This window comes from Oncorhynchus mykiss, chromosome 26 (genome assembly GCF_057628025.1).
Source record: "Oncorhynchus mykiss isolate SJ-2025 chromosome 26, ASM5762802v1, whole genome shotgun sequence".
NCBI lineage: Eukaryota > Metazoa > Chordata > Actinopteri > Salmoniformes > Salmonidae > Oncorhynchus > Oncorhynchus mykiss.
This window is the reverse complement of record NC_143047.1, coordinates 18098590-18122506: the sequence shown is the minus strand read 5'-3', so window position 1 is coordinate 18122506 and position 23917 is coordinate 18098590. Positions and strand designations below refer to the sequence as shown.

Genomic DNA, 23917 nt, shown 5'->3' with positions numbered 1-23917 from the left:
TGTTGTCCATTACTCTGGCCTGATTGATCATATCAGCCTCATTGAAGACTGTTGTCCAGTAACGCTGCAGGCTTCAGCTGCTTTCCCTTCTCCAGCTGTTTGCCCTGTACTGAAGGCCTGGCCACATATGAGCATTTATGGTCTTTATGTGTGAGGATTTCCACCTGATACTGACCAGTTAGAGTCTGATAGCTGCTTAGCAAGGCAGCAAGGACCTGGTCTGGTAGGAGGGTTTACCTCACAGTCTTTTAACACGAGGGGGGGGACTACCACCAGAGAGTGAGTGGGCCAGGAAAGAGAAATAGGGTGAGAGGAGGAGTGAGGACAGGGGGCAGTGAGTGAAGAGGCAGTGAAGTGTAGTGAAGTGGAGGAGGAAGTGGTGAGGACAGTTCATGACTGAGAGGTTAATATCAGGGAATGGGGAGGTGCCTTTGTTTAACATTTCCTTTGTTTATTGGTTGATGTGTTTAATGGGATTGTGTCTGACTGGACCTAATAGGGCCTCCCTGGCCAATCCCAGTGTCTCTGGGAGATCTAGCAGGCTGCTCTGACCAAAGCCAAGGCAGGGCCCCACTGGGTAATCAGCTCAGCTGCCCCCGGCCTGATTGGAGCTGACATTTTAATGTCTGGAGCAGGAGCGTGGTCAGCCCTGCTTAACCTGACCCCCCCTAACCCCCCCTCGCCCCCTTCCCAATGCCCCCTGTTCTCAATTTGCCCTTCCAGGACTGTACAAATCAGGCCAAATTTAACTCTTTATGGCCTTGTTAAGGGCCGGCAAGACACCTCCTTAAGTTTCACAGTGAATTCTTTCCGCTGGCGGCGGGGCACTGTGGTGCTCTAGCTCCCCCATGCCGGCTCCGTGTGGATTTAGCTCCTTTACGAGCGCCGGCTTAGCTGAGTATTTTTACTCAGCTGTGATTCTTTTCTGTTTGCCGCTCCCATTTTGTTTGGCTTTATTTCTCTCTCTCTCTCTCTTGTCTACCCCACTCCCTCTCTTTCTCTCCCTCTCTCTCTCTCTTTTGAGTTTCTTACAGGGAGTGCTCTCCTCTCTGGTTAGCTGAGCAGAAGCTTCTTGTTGTGGGGCCTGGCTCAGTGGAGACGGAGAGAGACAGGGAGTGGGATGGAGGGAGAAGCTGGCTGCAGTGTTAATGCTGCTGCAGGTTGAATTAAAAGGATTAGCTGTGTGATACGTCCAGCTGGCTAGTAGAGCTGAGCACACTGGAGCCTGCAGTGACAGTAGAGAGGGGTTATTCCTGCCTGAGATGGGCAGGTACCTGACAATTAGCCGCTATTTACATTTCAGCCCACTGTGTGTACCAAAGCATGGCTGTCTTGTACATCCTGTGGTGCATATGGATGCTAATCAGTAGGCTAATTCCCTATTGAATCCCCCTAAGGGTCTTTGGAAAAAGGTTTTGTTTCTACTCAAAATTCCTGCTCTTTCTAAGAGCTGAATAGCGTGTTGTGGTTGTGAAGCCTGGTGCCCGTGTTGGTTTGTGAAGGGGGGAACCCATGGTTGGGCTGTGAGGCCCTGGGGTGTGAATGAGTCTCTCTATCCACTCTCTCTTTGTCACAGTCCACTTGGCCCGACCCACAAACCACTGGAGGAGGCTTAGCTGGTTACAGAAATTCCAATTAAGTCGAGAGTTGCACTGGCACTCACTTGCTGTGTAGGCACAAAGAGCAGGAGGATTTACCCAAGCGGGGTCAAGCTATAGGTCAGTGTTTCCAGCAGGATTTCAGAGGATATTGGGTCCACAACTTCTAAAGCTCTAACTGCCAAGCCAAATTGCACCTCTCCTTCCTCTGACTTCGTTCCTATTTCATTCCTGGCAGAGGAATCCAAGGACCTCACCTCTTCTTCCTCTGACATCGTTCCTATTTCATTCCTGGCAGAGGAATCGAAGGACCTCATCTCTCCTTCCTCTGACATCGTTCCTATTTCATTCCTGGCAGAGGAATCCAAGGACCTCACCCCTCTTTGGTAGCAATTTCAACAGAAATGTATTTTGATGAGGAGCAAGCTTATGTGGTCATTGGTCATGAGTGCTTTGAAAGCGAAAATCCAATTTCTTGCTCCCTTCTCAACCAGTCCACAGCCACCTCAGCAGTATATATGGCATTGCCTAGCATGACAGTCTGTTTTGGTAATTGTGTGAATTGGTGAAATTGAAATTACAGTTGGGAATTGATGAGGTTTACATCTCTTGATGAAAGTCTGGCAGTAGATTCACTCACTTATAGTAGGCCCTCTTGCTAGCTAATTGGATGTACTGTCTCAATGGGGACCATTCTACCATTGTAGACGATAACAATCTGTGCTAATGTTATGCAACTATTTATAGATGGGGTTATTTCTATCGTAGCTGTGTAAATGGAACCATAGAAAAAGAGGTGTGAATGAATACACACCTCTCTGTTAGTCAGAGCTGGGTACCTGTATAAGAGCAGATGTAAAAGAGTACCTGAGAGATACTAAGTAAAGAAAACGGTCACATTTGAAGTTGAACTGAGGACTGACCTCGTTACCTTAATGCTGGAGTGCGAGGAGATGTTTGCCTCGTCTCAAGTTTGGCGAATCCCTCATCTCCAGCGCCACTTCAAATGGAAAATCTGAGGTAGAGAGAAACCTAAAGCTGCCCAATGTGACAAACTAATGTTTTGATTAGCCATATGTGGCGCTGTCTGGTGTCCTAACGATCCAACATGGGGAGAGAGAGGCCGTCAAAGTACCTTGGCTGTGTGTTGCTGCATTGGCATGGGAGGAGAAGTATACAGACTGGTGGTTTGGATGGGGAGCTGTGGGTTGGCTGATCAACTGCTTCCCTGCCCAAGTCCCATTAAACGTGGTTATATCACATTGAAGAAAGACATTTCAAAGCCCTTTATGCACACTTATTGATTGACTTGTTCTCTGGTTGCCAAGTCTTCACCTTGCTTTGATGAGTCTGCTTCTCTTCTCTTCTCTGCCCTGTGTGTGTGTGTGTGTGTGTGTGTGCGTGCGTGCGTGCGTGTGTGTGCGTGCAGCAGGATCCAGCCAGTCAGAGAGGGACCAGACAGACTCCCCGAACCCCTCTAAGAGGCCCTCCTCACGGTCAGGGGCCACAGGGAGCCCCCTCTCCTCCAAGCGTCCCAGGACGGCTGAGAAGAGTGCTGCTGCGGAGCAGGTAACAGCCCACTCCTTCTGCTCTATCTTTAACACACAGCCTGCTGCCACTTCCAGAAGTTGGTTTCTTAAATTATAGAGGATGGTCATATTAAGACTCACTATTCTAACTATTTGAACTTGCCAATCAACTCAAGGTTATCCCCAATTACCATGCCCTCATTATAAGCAGTAAAACTTACACATTAATTGAGAAAAGGAATGTAAAGACGTAGCTACTTCTAAGCATTTTTCTTAAAGACATTTGAATAAAGCCGGGCCTTTTTGCATTATGCATGATTTTTTTCAAATCTCCTTAAAATGAGTTTTGCTTTCCTGCTGCAGTTGCATTGCTAATTGTGCAAAAGGTGGAAAACCAATATAGTATTTGACAGATGAGAGAGCTTTGAAGTGTGTGCCAGGACTGCTGCTCTCCGTATTGCCTAGTGGTCCATGATCAGAGGGACCTGCCTGGTAGAGACACAGGGGGCAACACTCCTCCATTCATCCTCCCATTCCAGTTCCTCTCTCTCACAAAGCAGACCTACAGCTCTCCATCTCACCTCATTAACCTCCCTGTGCTCCTCTCTCCCCTCTCTCCTCCTCTCTCCCCCCTTTCCTCCTCTCCTCCAGATGTACCAATGTCCCTACTGCAAGTTCAGCAACACGGACCTGAACCGCCTGAGAATGCACGTGATGACGCAGCACTCTGTCCAGCCCATGTTCCGCTGCCCGCTCTGCCAGGACATGCTGAACAACAAGATCCATCTGCAGTTCCACCTCACACACCTCCACAGCGTGGCGCCCGACTGCGTTGAAAAGCTCATCGCCACGGTACGTTTGTGTGTTCGTGTGTGTTTGTGTGTGTGTCTGTGTGGACTGTGGATACAGTATGTGTAGGCACTGTATTCTTTAGAAATATTTAACCATGGCCCCTGCAATGCTGTTACATACCAATAGTCAGCTCAATTATAAACAGGGAATGCACATTCCCTCAAGCTAAACGAAACCATCCTAAAATATCAATGCCAAGCCTCCTGCACACATCCATCTCTGTAAAATAGGGTGAACACAACTGTTGTAATAATAATGATAATAATTGATTGCATTTATATAGCGCCTTTCCACCTACAGTAGGTGCTCAAAGAGCTTTACATAGTAGGGGGGAAAGTCACCTCTTCCACCCACTTGGGTGATGTACTGCAACCATTTAATACCAGAAGGCTCACCTCACATCAGCTATTGTACAAATACAAATATGGTGTTTTATAAGCTAAACAGCTGTAAATGGTTCTGAGATGTTCAAGGTAGTTCAGTCCGTAATCCTCTCGCTGGGTTTTCCTGCCCTTTCTTCTGTTGCATTGTGGTCTTTCTGTTTGTGAAGTTGCAGGTAGGCACCTGCCTCTGAGATGTGTACATTGATTACTGTTATCCTCCTAATCCATGGCGACTGGATTGCAATGGGGACTTCATGACATCTTTTTTTCAATGGCCTTTTTAAACACACTGAATACGTTGAGAGGAAGGCACAACACAGGATGTCATTGCTCTGCCACCTAGCCTTAGTACCCAGCCCATCCTGTACAGTATACATCCTTTACCACATTTATATTTACCATTGTGTCTGTTTAGCCATTTATTTTCTCTGTGGGAAGTGATGAAGAGGCCATGGGAATACGCACAGCCTTTTTGTTTCTCTGTGTGTGTGAGCTTAGCGCATGTAGCGTATGTCTGTACACAAAGGGCCATGCAGGCAGGCTGGCTGGGCCCCATCAGGTCAAGGACCAACGGAGCCTTAGCTGTGCCTCTTCTCTGCAGCCCAGAGATGACTGTTACTCCCCCTGCCTGCCTGCCTGGCTGGCTGTTTGTAATGGAGCATATCTCTCCAGTCTTCTCTCTTCCAAATTGATGACATTTGAAAATAAAAAATACAAAGGAAACTGTTAATTGTGAAATGGCTCCAAGGCATCCCATTGACTCACTGCCAGTCAGGTATTATGGGGATCAGATGCTTTAGCCATATTCTAAGGTGCCGTTGTCTAATGTGCCTATGGTCAATGAGCCCTTTTTTTGGTCTCATTGTTATCGTAGTCAGTTGAGTGCGGTGGGGAGAGAGAGACAGATAAGTCTGTTGTTTGCTAGATCTTACCTCCCAGCACATTGATATTCTCTCAGTGTCTGTGATCACCTCAGTGCTGTTCTAAACAAAGGCTTTTATAAACAATATATTCAAGTTATTGTGACAAAGATTCATTTAAATGTAATTAATACTTTTTTCCTTTAATGAAATGCAAGTTCAGGCAGTGGAAATATTATTATTCACTATTTCTTTAATCTCACGTGAATAATGAATGCACCAATTTCACAAAGAGACAATAGAGACTGTGTGTCTGTACAATCACTCCTAGCGTTTCCCATACATATCCACACATACCAGTACAAAAAACGTAAAGACTAAAGCATGAATATACATTCTGTTAGATATAGTTAGATATATGCAGTGCCTTGCGAAAGTATTCGGCCCCCTTGAACTTTGCGACCTTTTGCCACATTTCAGGCTTCAAACATAAAGATATAAAACTGTATTTTTTTGTGAAGAATCAACAACTAGTGGGACACAATCATGAAGTGGAACGACATTTATTGGATATTTCAAACTTTTTTAACAAATCAAAAACTGAAAAACTGGGCGTGCAAAATTATTCAGCCCCTTTACTTTCAGTGCAGCAAACTCTCTCTAGAAGTTCAGTGAGGATCTCTGAATGATCCAATGTTGACCTAAATGACTAATGATAATAAATACAATCCACCTGTGTGTAATCAAGTCTCCGTATAAATGCACCTTCACTGTGATAGTCTCAGAGGTCCGTTAAAAGCGCAGAGAGCATCATGAAGAACAAGGAACACACCAGGCAGGTCCGATATACTGTTGTGAAGAAGTTTAAAGCCGGATTTGGATACAAAAAGATTTCCCAAGCTTTAAACATCCCAAGGAGCACTGTGCAAGCGATAATATTGAAATGGAAGGAGTATCAGACCACTGCAAATCTACCAAGACCTGGCCGTCCCTCTAAACATTCAGCTCATACAAGGAGAAGACTGATCAGAGATGCAGCCAAGAGGCCCATGATCACTCTGGATGAACTGCAGAGATCTACAGCTGAGGTGGGAGACTCTGTCCATAGGACAACAATCAGTTGTATATTGCACAAATCTGGCCTTTATGGAAGAGTGGCAAGAAGAAAGCCATTTCTTAAAGATATCCATAAAAAGTGTTGTTTAAAGTTTGCCACAGGCCACCTGGGAGACACACCAAACATGTGGAAGAAGGTGCTCTGGTCAGATGAAACCAAAATGTAACTTTTTGGCAACAATGCAAAACGTTATGTTTGGCGTAAAAGCAACACAGCTCATCACCCTGAACACACCATCACCACTGTCAAACATGGTGGTGGCAGCATCATGGTCTGGGCCTGCTTTTCTTCAGCAGGGACAGGGAAGATGGTTAAAATTGATGGGAAGATGGATGGAGCCAAATACAGGACCATTCTGGAAGAAAACCTGATGGAGTCTGCAAAAGACCTGAGACTGGGACGGAGATTTGTCTTCCAACAAGACAATGATCCAAAACATAAAGCAAAATCTACAATGGAATGGTTCAAAAATAAACATATCCAGGCGTTAGAATGGCCAAGTCAAAGTCCAGACCTGAATCCAATCGAGAATCTGTGGAAAGAACTGAAAACTGCTGTTCACAAATGCTCTCCATCCAACCTCACTGAGCTCGAGCTGTTTTGCAAGGAGGAATGGGAAAAAATGTCAGTCTCTCGATGTGCAAAACTGATAGAGACAAACCCCAAGCGACTTACAGCTGTAATCGCAGCAAAAGGTGGCACTACAAAGTATTAACTTAAGGGGGCTGAATAATTTTGCACGCCCAATTTTTCAGTTTTTGATTTGTTAAAAAAGTTTGAAATATCCAATAAATGTCGTTCTACTTCATGATTGTGTCCCACTTGTTGTTGATTCTTCAGAAAAAAATACAGTTTTATATCTTTATGTTTGAAGCCTGAAATGTGGCAAAAGGTCGCAAAGTTCAAGGGGGCCAAATACTTTCGCAAGGCACTGTAGAGTTAGATATATAGATATATAGTTAGATATAGACTCACACAAATGTAATATCAGTATTTACAACATGGACTCTGTCTACCTCTGCTACATTACCCCAGCAAAAGAGCTCATTTTGTTTTAATCATCATCAAAAGGAAATATGGTTTTATTTGCTCTCCTTTGAATTCCTGTAAATTACTGTGCAAATGTTGACGTTTGTTCTCGCCTGTGGAACAGAATTGCTCGCTGGACAATCATTCAGGAGAACGGTGCTTTGCCTAGCTGCCTAGCCATCTTTCTGGCCCAGCTAGAAAGCAAATGGCGAACACTTTAGTATGGAAGGCAGCAGTATTTATCTTTTATAGAGATAATAATGCACCGAGCCCCTAAAAAGACTAAGGAGAGAACCATAGGTAATATAATGCACATTAAAACCAGCACCTTTTTTATTTCTACTGGTGGATATAGATGTAACGGTACTCTACTGGGGGATATAGATGGAACGGTACTCTACTGGGGGATATAGATGTAACGGTACTCTACTGGGGGAATAGATGGAACGGTACTCTACTGGGGGAATAGATGGAACGGTACTCTACTGGTGGATAGATGTAACGGTACTCTACTGGGGGATATAGATGGAACGGTACTCTACTGGGGGAATAGATGGAACGGTACTCTACTGGTGGATAGATGTAACGGTACTCTACTGGGGGATATAGATGGAACGGTACTCTACTGGGGATATAGATGGAACGGTACTCTACTGGGGGATATAGATGTAACGGTACTCTACTGGGGGATATAGATGTAACGGTACTCTACTGGGGGAATAGATGTAACGGTACTCTACTGGTGGATATAGATGTAACGGTACTCTACTGGGGGAATAGATGTAACGGTACTCTACTGGGGGATATAGATGGAACGGTACTCTACTGGGGGATATAGATGTAACGGTACTCTACTGGTGGATATAGATGGAACGGTACTCTACTGGGGGAATAGATGTAACGGTACTCTACTGGGGGAATAGATGTAACGGTACTCTACTGGTGGATATAGATGGAACGGTACTCTACTGGTGGATATACATGGAACGGTACTCTACTGGTGGATATAGATGGAACGGTACTCTACTGGGGGAATAGATGGAACGGTACTCTACTGGGGGAATAGATGTAACGGTACTCTACTGGTGGATATACATGGAACGGTACTCTACTGGTGGATATACATGTAACGGTACTCTACTGGTGGATATACATGGAACGGTACTCTACTGGGGGAATAGATGTAACGGTACTCTACTGGGGGAATAGATGTAACGGTACTCTACTGGTGGATATAGATGTAACGGTACTCTACTGGGGGAATAGATGGAACGGTACTCTACTGGGGGATATAGATGTAACGGTACTCTACTGGTGGATATACATGGAACGGTACTCTACTGGGGGAATAGATGTAACGGTACTCTACTGGTGGATATAGATGGAACGGTACTCTACTGGTGGATATAGATGTAACGGTACTCTACTGGTGGATATACATGGAACGGTACTCTACTGGTGGATATAGATGGAACGGTACTCTACTGGGGGAATAGATGGAACGGTACTCTACTGGGGGATATAGATGTAACGGTACTCTACTGGTGGATATACATGGAACGGTACTCTACTGGGGGAATAGATGTAACGGTACTCTACTGGTGGATATAGATGGAACGGTACTCTACTGGTGGATATAGATGTAACGGTACTCTACTGGTGGATATAGATGGAACGGTACTCTACTGGTGGATATAGATGGAACGGTACTCTACTGGTGGATATAGATGGAACGGTACTCTACTGGTGGATAGATGTAACGGTACTCTACTGGGGGATATAGATGGAACGGTACTCTACTGGGGGAATAGATGGAACGGTACTCTACTGGTGGATATAGATGGAACGGTACTCTACTGGTGGATATAGATGGAACGGTACTCTACTGGTGGATATAGATGGAACGGTACTCTACTGGTGGATATAGATGTAACGGTACTCTACTGGTGGATATAGATGGAACGGTACTCTACTGGGGGATATAGATGGAACGGTACTCTACTGGGGGATATAGATGGAACGGTACTCTATTTTGTTCACGTGTAGCAGACGAGCCTAATGAATTCTGAAATAGAATACTTTTATTTCATGACGACCGTGCATAAAGATGCACACACTCTCTCAACCTTCATTTTTATCCACCATGTGCTCTCTCTCTCTCTCTCTCTCTCTCTCTCTCTCTGTCTCTCTCTCTCTCTCTCTCTCTCTCTCTCTCTCTCTCTCTCTCTCTCCTGCAGCCCTATCCTTCCATTACCCCTCCCTCCGTCTCTCGCTCCCTCTCTCTTCCTCTCTCTCCTCACTTTCCTCTCTCATTCTATGTCTCATTTTCTGTCTGTCTAAGATAGGGGTAATGAAAATAATTGTGCTTCATTAATTCTGAGTCTGGCTAGATGATAGCCATTTTGAACTATGTTTGCCAATTAGGCGGTCCAAATTAAAAGTGACCTTGGGATACTCTCTGCTCTTGCCTCTCGTCGTCTAATGAAGAGGTTGTCTAGAAACAGTCCACTTTGTAATGTAAATCGCTGCTGTGTTTTGTATTTGTGGTATTCTCCATGCTGGTTGCATTAATTTGCCACTCTCTGTTTGGAGGAGAGAGAGAAGGGAGAAGAAAACAGAAAGGAAGGAAAATGTCTGAACATTTTCCAGTGAATTTCTGATGAGACTAATCGCACAGTGATGGACTAGAGAATGTTTACTGTTCCACTTAACCCCGGGGCCCTATGCAAACCCGCTGTTGCTTGAGGAGGACTCAGCCTTGTGTAGGACTAGAGTGGGCCTGTTTGGAGCTGTGTGCCATGCTTTGTTCACAGACATGTCCTCATTGTCACTATTTGCTGGACACACTGCCAGTTGCAGACTGACAGAGAGTGTGTTCCTTTTAGAAGCACAGGCCAGACCAAAGGCTAAAATACACAAATATAGACAGGGGCATTTGATTATTTTATGTTTCAGATGACTAGGTGAATCCATTATGCCTTTATATATCACTCCTGGTGACTTAAGGTTAAATATATGTTGATAAGATTTGACTGATTCTTTTTGAAGAATATGAATATCATGTTAGATAGTAAAGGTCAAAACAGCTATTTGAATTAAATTATTCCTTTTCATTTTGTATAGCCTCGTTTGATGTTATCACCCGCACATACACATTTAAGTAAAGAGGCAAAGCCAGGATGACCATTGTGGGGTGATAGGAGAGAAGAAGGGTGGTTCATTGCAGTAAGGAGAACCTGAAATGGTAGAGCATTAATAGAGGCACGGAGAGGGGTGGGGAGAGACTGTGGGGAGTAGGGAGAAGGGTGGGGAGAGACTGTGGGGAGTAGGGAGAGGGGTGGGGAGAGACTGTGGGGAGTAGGGAGAGGGGTGGGGAGAGACTGTGGGGACTAGGGAGAAGGGTGGGGAGAGACTGTGGGGAGTAGGGAGAAGGGTGGGGAGAGACTGTGGGGAGTAGGGAGAAGGGTGGGGAGAGACTGTGGGGACTAGGGAGAAGGGTGGGGAGAGACTGTGGGGAGTAGGAAGAAGGGTGGGGGGAGACTGTGGGGAGTAGGGAGAGGGGTGGGGAGAGACTGTGGGGAGTAGGGAGAGGGGTGGGGAGAGACTGTGGGGAGCAGGGAGAAGGGTGGGGGGAGACTGTGGGGAGTAGGGAGAGGGGTGGGGAGAGACTGTGGGGAGTAGGGAGAGGGGTGGGGAGAGACTGTGGGGACTAGGGAGAAGGGTGGGGAGTAGGGAGAAGGGTGGGGAGAGTGTGGGGAGTAGGGAGAAGGGTGGGGAGAGACTGTGGGGAGTAGGGAGAAGGGTGGGGAGAGACTGTGGGGAGTAGGGAGAAGGGTGGGGAGAGACTGTGGGGAGTAGGGAGAAGGGTGGGGAGAGACTGTGGGGAGTAGGGAGAGGGGTGGGGAGAGACTGTGGGGAGTAGGGAGAGGGGTGGGGAGAGACTGTGGGGAGTAGGGAGAAGGGTGGGGAGAGACTGTGGGGAGTAGGGAGAAGGGTGGGGAGAGACTGTGGGGAGTAGGGAGAAGGGTGGGGAGAGACTGTGGGGAGTAGGGAGAGGGGTGGGGAGAGACTGTGGGGAGTAGGGAGAAGGGTGGGGAGAGACTGTGGGGAGTAGGGAGAAGGGTGGGGAGAGACTGTGGGGAATAGGGAGAGGGGTGGGGAGAGACTGTGGGGAGCAGGGAGAAGGGTGGGGAGAGACTGTGGGGAGTAGGGAGAAGGGTGGGGAGAGACTGTGGGGAGTAGGGAGAAGGGTGGGGAGAGACTGTGGGGAGTAGGGAGAGGGGTGGGGAGAGACTGTGGGGACTAGGGAGAAGGGTGGGGAGAGACTGTGGGGAGTAGGGAGAGGGGTGGGGAGAGACTGTGGGGACTAGGGAGAAGGGTGGGGAGAGACTGGGGAGTAGGGAGAAGGGTGGGGAGAGACTGTGGGGAGTAGGGAGAAGGGTGGGGAGAGACTGTGGGGACTAGGGAGAAGGGTGGGGAGAGACTGTGGGGAGTAGGGAGAAGGGTGGGGAGAGACTGTGGGGAGTAGGGAGAAGGGTGGGGAGAGACTGTGGGGAGTAGGGAGAAGGGTGGGGAGAGACTGTGGGGAGTAGGGAGAAGGGTGGGGAGTAGGGAGAAGGGTGGGGAGAGACTGTGGGGAGTAGGGAGAGGGTTGGGGAGAGACTGTGGGAGTAGGGAGAGGGGTGGGGTGGGTTGGGTTAGGTTGGGGTACTGTGAATTGAAATGCGGCGTGGGGAGTGAGGATGATTATTCTATTTGGGGAGTTAATTGAAGGAAGGTGACGCAGACAGTGCCTCAACTCCCGACCTCTTCCAATCTCAATTACCGATTATTGTTAAATAGGACCCGCTTAATGAGTGCATTTGATGAATTGTTGAATTTCTTTAAGGGGAAAGAGGGGCTATGAGTGGGAGATATGGGAGAGGAAGAGTGGTGGTGGGAGATAATACGGAGGGAGGTGGCTGTCATTCACCCATGATTGACTTCAACCTTTTGAGAGCAAAGAAAACCTGGCCGCTTCTCTACAGTTTTTTAATCAATATTCATTGCTCCTTGAAATGTTCTAATTAAAATGGTAGAAACAAATTAAACCATTGTATAGTGGAAAAATGCATAGCATTCCTCCTGAAATGTCATTTTGTTGCATATTTGTTCATACATCTTTATTGAACCTGTTCATGTTTGGATTTATCCATAGTAGCTCTAATTTTGTATTCTTAATGCACCTGAAATAACTCTAACGTAACTGACATTAAACCACTATATTGTGACGTATGCGTTTTTTATTTTTTACATTTTTTTATTTCACCTTTATTTAACCAGGTAGGCTAGTTGAGAACAAGTTCTCATTTGCAACTGCGACCTGGCCAAGATAAAGCATAGCAGTGTGAACAGACTACAACACAGAGTTACACATGAAGTAAACAATAAACAAGTCAATAACACAGTAGAAAAAAATAGTCTATATACATTGTGTGCAAAAGGCATGAGGAGGTAGGAAAATAATTACAATTTTGCAGATTAACACTGGAGTGATAAATGATCAGATGGTCATGTACAGGTAGAGATATTGGTGTGCAAAAGAGCAGAAAAGTAAATAAATAAAAACAGTATGGGGATGAAGTAGGTAAAATTGGCTGGGCTATTTACCGATAGACTATGTACAGCTGCAGCGAACGGTTAGCTGCTCAGATAGCAGATGTTTGAAATTGGTGAGGGAGATAAAAGTCTCCAACTTCAGCGATTTTTGCAATTCGTTCCAGTCACAGGCAGCAGAGAACTGGAACGAAAGGCGGCCAAATGAGGTGATGGCTTTAGGGATGATCAGTGAGATACACCTGCTGGAGCGCGTGCTACGGGTGGGTGTTGCCATCGTGACCAGTGAACTGAGATAAGGCGGAGCTTTACCTAGCATGGACTTGTAGATGACCTGGAGCCAGTGGGTCTGGCGATGAATATGTAGCGAGGGCCAGCCGACTAGAGCATACAGATCGCAGTGGTGGGTGGTATAAGGTGCTTTAGTAACAAAACGGATGGCACTGTTATAAACTGCATCCAGTTTGCTGAGTAGAGTGTTGGAAGCTATTTTGTAGATGACATCGCCGAAGTCGAGGATCGGTAGGATAGTCCGTTTTACTAGGGTAAGTTTGGCGGCGTGAGTGAAGGAGGCTTTGTTGCGGAATAGAAAGCCGACTCTAGATTTTATTTTAGATTGAAGATGTTTGATATGAGTCTGGAAGGAGAGTTTACAGTCTAGCCAGACACCTAGGTACTTATAGATGTCCACATATTCTAGGTCGGAACCATCCAGGGTGGTGATGCTAGTCGGGCGTGCGGGTGCAGGCAGCGAATGGTTGAAAAGCATGCATTTGGTTTTACTAGCGTTTAAGAGCAGTTGGAGGCCACGGAAGGAGTGTTGTATGTCATTGAAGCTCGTTTGGAGGTTAGATAGCACAGTGTCCAAGGACGGGCCGGAAGTGTACAGAATGGTGTCGTCTGCGTAGAGGTGGAACAGGGAATCGCCCGCAGCAAATCAAATCATCAAATCAAATCAAATCAAATCAAATTTTATTTGTCACATACACATGGTTAGCAGATGTTAATGCGAGTGTAGCGAAATGCTTGTGCTTCTAGTTCCGACAATGCAGTAATAACAAGTAATCTAACTAACAATTCCAAAACTACTGTCTTGTACACAGTGTAAGGGGATAAAGAATATGTACATAAGGATATATGAATGAGTGATGGTACAGAGCAGCATAGGCAAGATACAGTAGATGGTATCGAGTACAGTATGTACAAATGAGATGAGTATGTAAACAAAGTGGCATAGTTTAAAGTGGCTAGTGGTACATGTATTACATAAGTATACAGTCGATGATATAGAGTACAGTATATACGTATGCATATGAGATGAATAATGTAGTGTAAGTAACATTATATAAGGTAGCATTGTTTAAAGTGGCTAGTGATATATTTACATAATTTCCCATCAATTCCCATTATTAAAGTGGCTGGAGTTGAGTCAGTGTCAGTGTGTTGGCAGCAGCCACTCAGTGTTAGTGGTGGCTGTTTAACAGTCTGATGGCCTTGAGATAGAAGCTGTTTTTCAGTCTCTCGGTCCCAGCTTTGATGCACCTGTACTGACCTCGCCTTCTGGATGATAATGGGGTGAACAGGCAGTGGCTCGGGTGGTTGATGTCCTTGATGATCTTTATGGCCTTCCTGTGACATCGGGTGGTGTAGGTGTCCTGGAGGGCAGGTAGTTTGCCCCCGGTGATGCGTTGTGCAGACCTCACTACCCTCTGGAGAGCCTTACGGTTGAGGGCGGTGCAGTTGCCGTACCAGGCGGTGATACAGCCCGCCAGGATGCTCTCGATTGTGCATCTGTAGAAGTTTGTGAGTGCTTTTGGTGACAAGCCGAATTTCTTCAGCCTCCTAAGGTTGAAGAGGCGCTGCTGCGCCTTCTTCACGATGCTGTCTGTGTGAGTGGACCAATTCAGTTTGTCTGTGATGTGTATGCCGAGGAACTTAAAACTTGCTACCCTCTCCACTACTGTTCCATCGATGTGGATAGGGGGGTGTTCCCTCTGCTGTTTCCTGAAGTCCACAATCATCTCCTTAGTTTTGTTGACGTTGAGTGTGAGGTTATTTTCCTGACACCACACTCCGAGGGCCCTCACCTCCTCCCTGTAGGCCGTCTCGTCGTTGTTGGTAATCAAGCCTACCACTGTTGTGTCGTCCGCAAACTTGATGATTGAGTTGGAGGCGTGCGTGGCCACGCAGTCGTGGGTGAACAGGGAGTACAGGAGAGGGCTCAGAACGCACCCTTGTGGGGCCCCAGTGTTGAGGATCAGCGGGGAGGAGATGTTGTTGCCTACCCTCACCACCTGGGGGCGGCCCGTCAGGAAGTCCAGTACCCAGTTGCACAGGGCGGGGTCGAGACCCAGGGTCTCGAGCTTGATGACGAGCTTGGAGGGTACTATGGTGTTGAATGCCGAGCTGTAGTCGATGAACAGCATTCTCACATAGGTATTCCTCTTGTCCAGATGGGTTAGGGCAGTGTGCAGTGTGGTTGAGATTGCATCGTCTGTGGACCTATTTGGGCGTTAAGCAAATTGGAGTGGGTCTAGGGTGTCAGGTAGGGTGGAGGTGATATGGTCCTTGACTAGTCTCCTAAAGCACTTCATGATGACGGATGTGAGTGCTACGGGGCGGTAGTCGTTTAGCTCAGTTACCTTAGCTTTCTTGGGAACAGGAACAATGGTGGCCCTCTTGAAACATGTGGGAACAGCAGACTGGTATAGGGATTGATTGAATATGTCCGTAAACACACCGGCCAGCTGGTCTGCGCATGCTCTGAGGGCGCGGCTGGGGATGCCGTCTGGGCCTGCAGCCTTGCGAGGGTTAACACGTTTAAATGTCTTACTCACCTCGGCTGCAGTGAAGGAGAGACCGCATGTTTTCGTTGCAGGCCGTGTCAGTGGCACTGTATTGTCCTCAAAGCGGGCAAAAAAGTTATTCAGTCTGCCTGGGAGCAAGACATCCTGGTCCGTGACTGGGCTGGATTTCTTCCTGTAGTCCGTGATTGACTGTAGACCCTGCCACATGCCTCTTGTGTCTGAGCCGTTGAATTGAGATTCTACTTTGTCTCTGTACTGGCGCTTAGCTTGTTTGATAGCCTTGCGGAGGGAATAGCTGCACTGTTTGTATTCGGTCATGTTACCAGACACCTTGCCCTGATTAAAAGCAGTGGTTCGCGCTTTCAGTTTCACACGAATGCTGCCATCAATCCACGGTTTCTGGTTAGGGAATGTTTTAATCGTTGCTATGGGAACGACATCTTCAACGCACGTTCTAATGAACTCGCACACCGAATCAGCGTATTCGTCAATGTTGTTATCTGACGCAATACGAAACATCTCCCAGTCCACGTGATGGAAGCAGTCTTGGAGTGTGGAGTCAGCTTGGTCGGACCAGCGTTGGACAGACCTCAGCGTGGGAGCCTCTTGTTTTAGTTTCTGTCTGTAGGCAGGGATCAACAAAATGGAGTCGTGGTCAGCTTTTCCGAAAGGGGGGCGGGGCAGGGCCTTATATGCGTCGCGGAAGTTAGAGCAAGAGCAACATCATTGATATCATTGATATATACAGAGAAAAGAGTCGGCCCGAGAATTGAACCCTGTGGCACCCCCATAGAGACTGCCAGAGGACCGGACAGCATGCCCTCCGATTTGACACACTGAACTCTGTCTGCAAAGTAGTTGGTGAACCAGGCAAGGCAGTCATCAGAAAAACCGAGGCTACTGAGTCTGCCGATAAGAATATGGTGATTGACAGAGTCGAAAGCCTTGGCAAGGTCGATGAAGACGGCTGCACAGTACTGTCTTTTATCGATGGTGGTTATGATATCGTTTAGTACCTTGAGCGTGGCTGAGGTGCACCCGTGACCGGCTCGGAAACCAGATTGCACAGCGGAGAAGGTACGGTGGGATTCGACCAAGGGTTGGAAGGCGTAGAATATTTCCCCCAACTGATAGTGCTTATATTACCAAGGGTTGGAAGGCGTAGAATATTTCCCCAAACTGATAGTGCTTATATTACCCAGAATGCATCTTTTCTGTTCTGGTCCTTATCATTGGAATGGGATGCGCTTTTTTCATGGAATAATTATTTAATTAGGTGGCCTAATAAGCTTTTCAGTTGGCCAAGGTAGGCTTTTCAGGCCGTCTCACTAATTGGCTGCAGCAGAACTTTCCATTCGAATGACAAAACACCAGCAGTGATCAAAGTACAAATTCCAGGAATGGCAAATAAAGTCAAAAGTAATATGATTATTTGTGCATGTGTGTGTAAGTGCATGTGAGAGAGAAACCTTGTACAAGGGTTTCCACAATTTTTTAAGATGTCTATCAATTCCATTAGGAAAATATGTGTGCAGTTTTAAATGGAAAGAATATATAACAACACAATATTTTTGTGAGCTTACAGAAACTCAGTTGCATAATAGGACCACACAGTAACTAACATGGGACGTGTCTTGTGTTTGATTTTCCAGGTGACGGCATCAGAGGTTCTGCCAGAAAGCATGTTCATACCAGTACCAGGCCCAGATAGAGAGGCACAAAGCAGCACCCCACAGGCCCCGGCTAACTCCAGCTCTGAAGATATCAAGAAACAAGCCGGTCAGTATAGCACTAGGTTTTTACCTATGCTTTAATTGTCCCTCCTTTCATTTAAATGTGAAGGATAGCGATGGCAATGTTCTCATTACCCAGTCTCCTTTTGGAAAATGTAATGAAAATGCAGGGGATCATGCCAAGGCCATCATTGACAACCAAGGAAAAATAATGATTCCTGCATCTGCAGGAGTCTGAATTAGTTATTACTTCTGTGTTTTGCAACTACCCCCTCCCTGGGGATTCTGAAATGATACATGCGTCAAGGACTCCTAAGTAGAGATAAGATGTCCTCTGTTGAAATGACATTTTCTTGCACAAAGACTCTACTTAGGTGGGAGCCTCTTTAATCCATTTTTTCTTTCTCTTTATTTATTGACAGAACCATCAGATGCTGAGCCTGAGAAAGGGGTCTCACTGCCTACAGAAATAGCTGAAGCTCGCAAGTCACCTCTGGAGGATCAGCAGTCTGGAAGGGAAGACACAGGATTCCTGTGTTGGAAGAAAGGCTGTAACCAGGTCTTCAAGTCCTCCAATTCCCTCCAGGTGCACTTCAACGAGGTTCACAACAAAAGGCCTCAGCTGCCTGTCTCGGACCGGCATGTCTACAAGTACCGCTGCAACCAGTGCAGCCTGGCCTTCAAGACGGTGGAGAAACTGCAGCTGCACTCGCAGTACCACGTCATCAGAGCAGCCACCATGTGCTGCCTCTGTCAACGCAGCTTCAGGACCCTGCAGGCCTTGAAGAAACATTTGGAGACCAGCCACCTAGAGTTGAGTGAGGCTGACATCCAACAGCTCTACGGAGGATTACTGATGAACGGAGACCTTTTGGTCATGGGAGATCCATCACTTGGAGAGGACCACGGAGGACTGGGAGAAGATGACAAAGAGGGAGATGACAGTGACCAAGAGGAGAAGCAAAGCCCAACAGGCAGCGACTCTGGCTCATTGCTAGAAGATTTTGGATCAGAGCCCAAGCGTGCCCTGCCATTCAGGAAAGGTCCTAACTTTACTATGGAGAAGTTCCTGGACCCATCTCGTCCTTTCAAGTGCACGGTGTGCAAAGAGTCATTCACACAGAAGAACATCCTTCTGGTTCACTACAACTCTGTCTCACACCTGCACAAGGTCAAGCGGGCCCTACAGGAGTCCACCACTGGTCAACCAGAGCCTACCAGCAGCCCTGACAACAAACCATTCAAGTGCAACACTTGCAACGTTGCTTACAGCCAGAGCTCTACTCTAGAGATCCACATGCGCTCTGTCCTCCACCAGACCAAGGCCCGAGCAGCCAAGCTTGAAGCAGCAGGAGGAAACACCAGCTCCAGCAGTGGCTCTGGATTAAGTGGCGGTGGATCCTCCATCAGCACTTCAACTCCAAGCCCAAGCCCAGCTACTAACTCAACAACCAGCTCCAGCAACCACAGCTCTTCTGGGGCTCAGACTACACAGAGTATTCTTGGAGGCAACCACATGAGCCAGTCTCACAGCATTGAAAGCCTTGGGAACTCCTCGATGACTTGTCATCCGTCACCGTCTGAAAACCATGAATCGAAAAAGAAGAAATTTGCAGACATGCTCTCTGCAAGGGGACAGCAGCAGCAGCAGCAGCTTCAACAGCAACAACAACAGCAGTTGGCTCAGGCCCAAGCCCAAGCCCAGGCCCAGCTCCAACAAGAGCTCCAGCAGCAAGCTGCCCTCATCCAGTCCCAGCTCTTCAACCCAGCACTTCTGCAGCACTTTCCCATGACAACTGATGCTCTTCACTCACTGCAGCAACAGCAGCTGCTCTTCCCTTTCTACATCCCTGGAGCAGAATTCCAACTGAACCCAGAGATGAACCTCAACAGTTCTGCACTTGGCCTGTCAAGCTCCACTGCCAACTCTCTGTTGGAGGACCTGAAGAACTCTGCCCAGCAGGCTCAGGCTCAGAGCTGCCTGCAACAGCAGCTGATGCACCACCACCTTCAGCAGCAGCACCAACAACAGCAGGCCCAAGCCCATTCTCAGGCCCAGGGCCAGATGGCTTTGCTTCAGCAGAGTGCCAATCTCCTTCACCAGGCTGAGAAAAAGCAGAAGGCCGCTGCCGCCCACAATGAGAAGCAAGAGAGAGAAAGGGAAATACAAAGAGAAAAAGACCTAAGAGAGAAAAATGAGGAACATGTCACAAAAGACAGCTCTGACAACAAGTCAAACGAAAAAAAGGAGATGCAACAGACTGCAATGAACTCCAACCACGATCCTGGCTTTCCTCCACCAAGGATTGCATCAGATGCTCGTGGAAATGCCACTAAAGCTCTTCTGGAGAACTTTGGGTTTGAGCTAGTGATTCAATACAATGAAAACAAGCAGAAAGCTCAGAAGAAGCCAGCAGGGCCTGGACCAGCTGGAACAAGCACGCCTGGTGGGATCACGAGAGTGGTGGACCCCATCGAGGGATTGGAGAAGCTGGAATGTGAGGCCTGTGGAAAACTATTTTCAAACATACTGATTCTGAAGAGTCATCAAGAGCACATCCATCAGGCCTTCTTCCCATTCCGCTCCCTGGAGAGATTTGCCAAGGAATACAGAGAGCAGTATGACAAACTGTATCCACTCAGACCCCAGACACCAGAGGCTGCTCCTCCTGCTCCTCCACCACCTCCTCCTCCTCCTCCTCCACCTCCACCCCCTCCGCAGAGAGCCCCAACACCAAATATTCCTGTCTCTGCTCCATCCATCACACCCCCAACTGTGTCGACCCCACAGCCTCCTGTTCAAATGGCTCAAATTTCCATGCCAATGGATATGCCCCTCTTCTCACCACTCATGATGCAGTCAATGTCTCTACAGTCTATGCCATCTCAAATGCAATCCCAGATGTCATCTGTGGAGTCACAGTCACTGGCTAACGATCTGGCCCAGCTTTACCAACAGCAGCTTACACCAGCCATGCTACAGCAGCAGCAGAATAAGAGGCCCCGGACACGTATCACTGATGACCAGCTTAGGGTCCTCCGGCAGTACTTTGACATCAACAACTCCCCCAATGAGGAGCAGATTAAAGAGATGGCAGATAAGTCAGGGCTGCCCCAGAAAGTCATCAAACACTGGTTCCGCAACACCCTCTTCAAAGAGCGCCAGCGCAACAAAGACTCACCCTACAACTTCAACAACCCACCCATTACCACTCTGGAGGATACCAAAATTGACTCTAAACCCCCTTCCCCTGAGCCTCAAAGACAGGAGTGTTATGGGAGTAAAAGATCCTCAAGAACAAGGTTTACAGACTACCAATTGAGGGTGCTTCAGGACTTTTTTGATGCTAACGCCTACCCCAAAGATGATGAATTTGAACAGCTCTCCAACCTTCTGAGCCTCCCCACACGTGTCATTGTGGTGTGGTTCCAAAATGCTCGCCAGAAGGCACGCAAGAATTATGAAAACCAGGGGGATGGAAGCAAAGATGGTGAACGAAGAGAGCTGTCCAATGACCGTTACATTCGCACCACCAATCTGAACTACCAGTGCAAGAAATGCAGTCTGGTTTTCCAGCGTATATTTGACCTCATAAAGCACCAAAAGAAGCTGTGTTACAAAGATGAAGACGATGACGGGCAATACGACAGCCAAAACGAGGACTCTATGGATCTTTCTCATGAATACTACACCCCCTCTGGGTCCTCCTGTCACACCCCTATGCCTTCCTCCTCAAGCCTCTGCCCTCTCCCTCCCTCCACCTCAGCTTTCTCCCACCTCTCATCCTCTGAGAAGGAGGAAGCCTCACCAGCTAACACATCAAACTCTTATGATGAGAAGCCCAAACATTTGGCTGAAATGTCCTCAGATCCACGTGAGCACCAGACCACCATCAAACAGGAGACTGTGCATCAGCCCCAATCTGAGACTCAACATCAGAGAAGAGAAGCACGAGATGAGAAGCCACAAACAGCCCCAAAGACAAACAAGCATTCTTCTCCTTCCCTCTCTCAGCAGCAACGTGACTGTGGTCCCTCAGTCTCTCAGACAACCCAGGCTGAGAGAGCTTCTCAGAGCTCCCACATGGGCCCCAACCCTCACATGAGCTCTGCATCACAGCAACAGCTGGCACAGCAAATGATCCAATACCAGTGTGAGCAGTGCAAGCTTGGCTTCCCATCATTTGAGCACTGGCAGGAGCACCAGCAACTCCACTTCCTCTCTGTGCAAAACCAATTCATCCACCCTCAGTTCTTGGACCGCCCAATGGATATGCCCTTCATGTTGTTCGATCCAAGCAATCCCCTGTTGGCCAGTCAACTCCTCTCTGGGGCCATGCCACAGATCCCAAGCAGCTCTGCCACCTCTCCATCAACACCCACCTCCACCATGAACTCCCTGAAGAGGAAGTTGGAGGAGAAAGCAGGCACTAGCCCAGGAGAGAATGACAGCACCAACAGTGGGGAGGAGCCACAAAGAGACAAGCGCCTCAGGACTACCATCACACCTGAGCAGCTGGAGATCCTCTATCAGAAATACCTATTGGACTCAAACCCTACTCGAAAAATGCTTGACCACATTGCTCATGAGGTGGGACTGAAGAAGAGGGTAGTGCAAGTTTGGTTCCAAAATACCAGAGCCAGGGAAAGGAAGGGTCAGTTTCGGGCTGTAGGGCCTGCTCAAGCTCACCGGCGATGCCCTTTTTGTCGTGCTCTCTTCAAGGCGAAAACTGCACTAGAGGCACATATCCGTTCCCGCCATTGGCATGAAGCCAAACGTGCCGGTTACAACTTAGCTCTCTCTGGCATGTTCACTGAGGAAGGGATGCAAATGAAGATGGATCCTCTGGATATCTCCAGCTATTCCCAGCTTGCACCTTCTAACAATGATGGACAATGCTCCTCTCTGTCACCAGTGAGCAAAAACATGGACTTGTCTCCCAGGGCCCTTTTGAGCCCTTCATCCATTAAAGTTGAAGGAGGAATGGAGGACTTTGAGAGTCCATCTATGTCCTCTGTCAACCTTAGCTTTGACCAGAACAAACTTGATAATGATGACTGTTCTTCAGTAAATACGGCCATCACAGATACCACCACTGGTGATGAGGCCAATGCTGACAATGACAGTGCTGATCAAAAGCATGGTCAAAATAGTGGTGATTACCTGTCTAAGTCTGTGGGTACAGCCCCCTCTCTTGAAAATGACGACCAGATGTCATCAGGGCTGGTGAGCCCTGCGACAAGCTATTATGCTAGAGACTATGAAAATGAGAATATAATCGACTACAGTGAGACCTCCAGTCTGGCTGATCCCTGTTCACCAAGCCCCGGAGCTTCCGGCAGCAGGAGCATCGACAGTGGAGACCGTCCTGGCCAAAAGCGCTTCCGAACTCAGATGACTAACCTCCAGCTGAAGCTACTCAAGTCCTGCTTCAATGACTACAGGACACCTACCATGCTGGAGTGTGAAGTACTTGGCAATGACATCGGACTTCCAAAAAGGGTGGTTCAGGTGTGGTTCCAGAATGCTCGCGCCAAGGAGAAAAAGGCTAAGCTCAGCATGGCTAAGCACTTCGGGATCAACCACACATCCTACGAGGGGCCAAAGACGGAGTGCACTTTGTGCAGTGTCAAGTACAGTGCCCGTCTCTCTGTGCGAGATCACATCTTCTCTGCGCAACACATCACCAAGGTAAAGGACACCATTGGGAGCCAACTGGACAAGGAGAAGGAGTACTTTGACCCAGCCACTGTTCGCCAGCTGATGGCCCAGCAGGAGATGGATCGCATCAAGAAAGCCAATGAGGTCCTGGGACTGGCACAGCAGCAAGCCATGCAGCAGCAGGGGATCTTTGATAGCCCCGCCCTGCAGGCCCTGAACCTTCAGTCTGCCTATTCAAATCTGCAAGGGATGCCCCCTGGACTTCTGCCCGGTGTCGGAAGCACCTCCCTACCTGGCTTTAACTCATCAAACTCAGGTATGTCATCGCTTAGACGTCACATAGATCACTGTTTCATCAGAATTGTCTTAAACCAATGAAGCCCTCTTGGATCAAATTGAATATTTTGTAATATCCACAATTGAAAATAAGTGCTGTACTAGTCTGAGGGTCTCATTCAAGTAAAACAATTAACTAGGTATTAACTGGGAAAACTAGTAAGCACTTCTGGATTAAATAGGGCTCTGAATTTCTCCTACGTTTTCCAGTAGGCAACGTTTTGACCTTCTTCAGATTAAATACCCTTGTCATCAATCAATCTGTCATCTGGAAATATTCACATTGGACTACATACTCTACATGTAATACAATGTAACAGTGTGAGGGCACCTTCCGTTTTAATCTGGATTTGCCAGGCACCTGTAAGCAGGTTATGTTTTACATCACTTTGTATTTCATAATGAGTCATTCTAGT

The 23917-nt window shown here is 47.5% G+C and overlaps 1 protein-coding gene across 2 annotated transcripts in view; it reads left to right on the top strand.

The window, feature by feature from the left end:
- The window catches only part of LOC110506519 (zinc finger homeobox protein 3-like), a 193545-nt gene that overhangs the window by 162190 nt on the left and 7438 nt on the right, over positions 1-23917 (top strand). For both annotated transcript variants that reach the window (XM_090222314.1, XM_021586186.3), the window contains 4 exons: positions 3028-3167; positions 3779-3979; positions 17423-17549; positions 17926-23481. In XM_090222314.1, the coding sequence (XP_090078440.1) occupies positions 3028-3167; positions 3779-3979; positions 17423-17549; positions 17926-23481 (6024 nt within the window). The remainder of the gene's footprint in view (positions 1-3027; positions 3168-3778; positions 3980-17422; positions 17550-17925; positions 23482-23917) is intronic.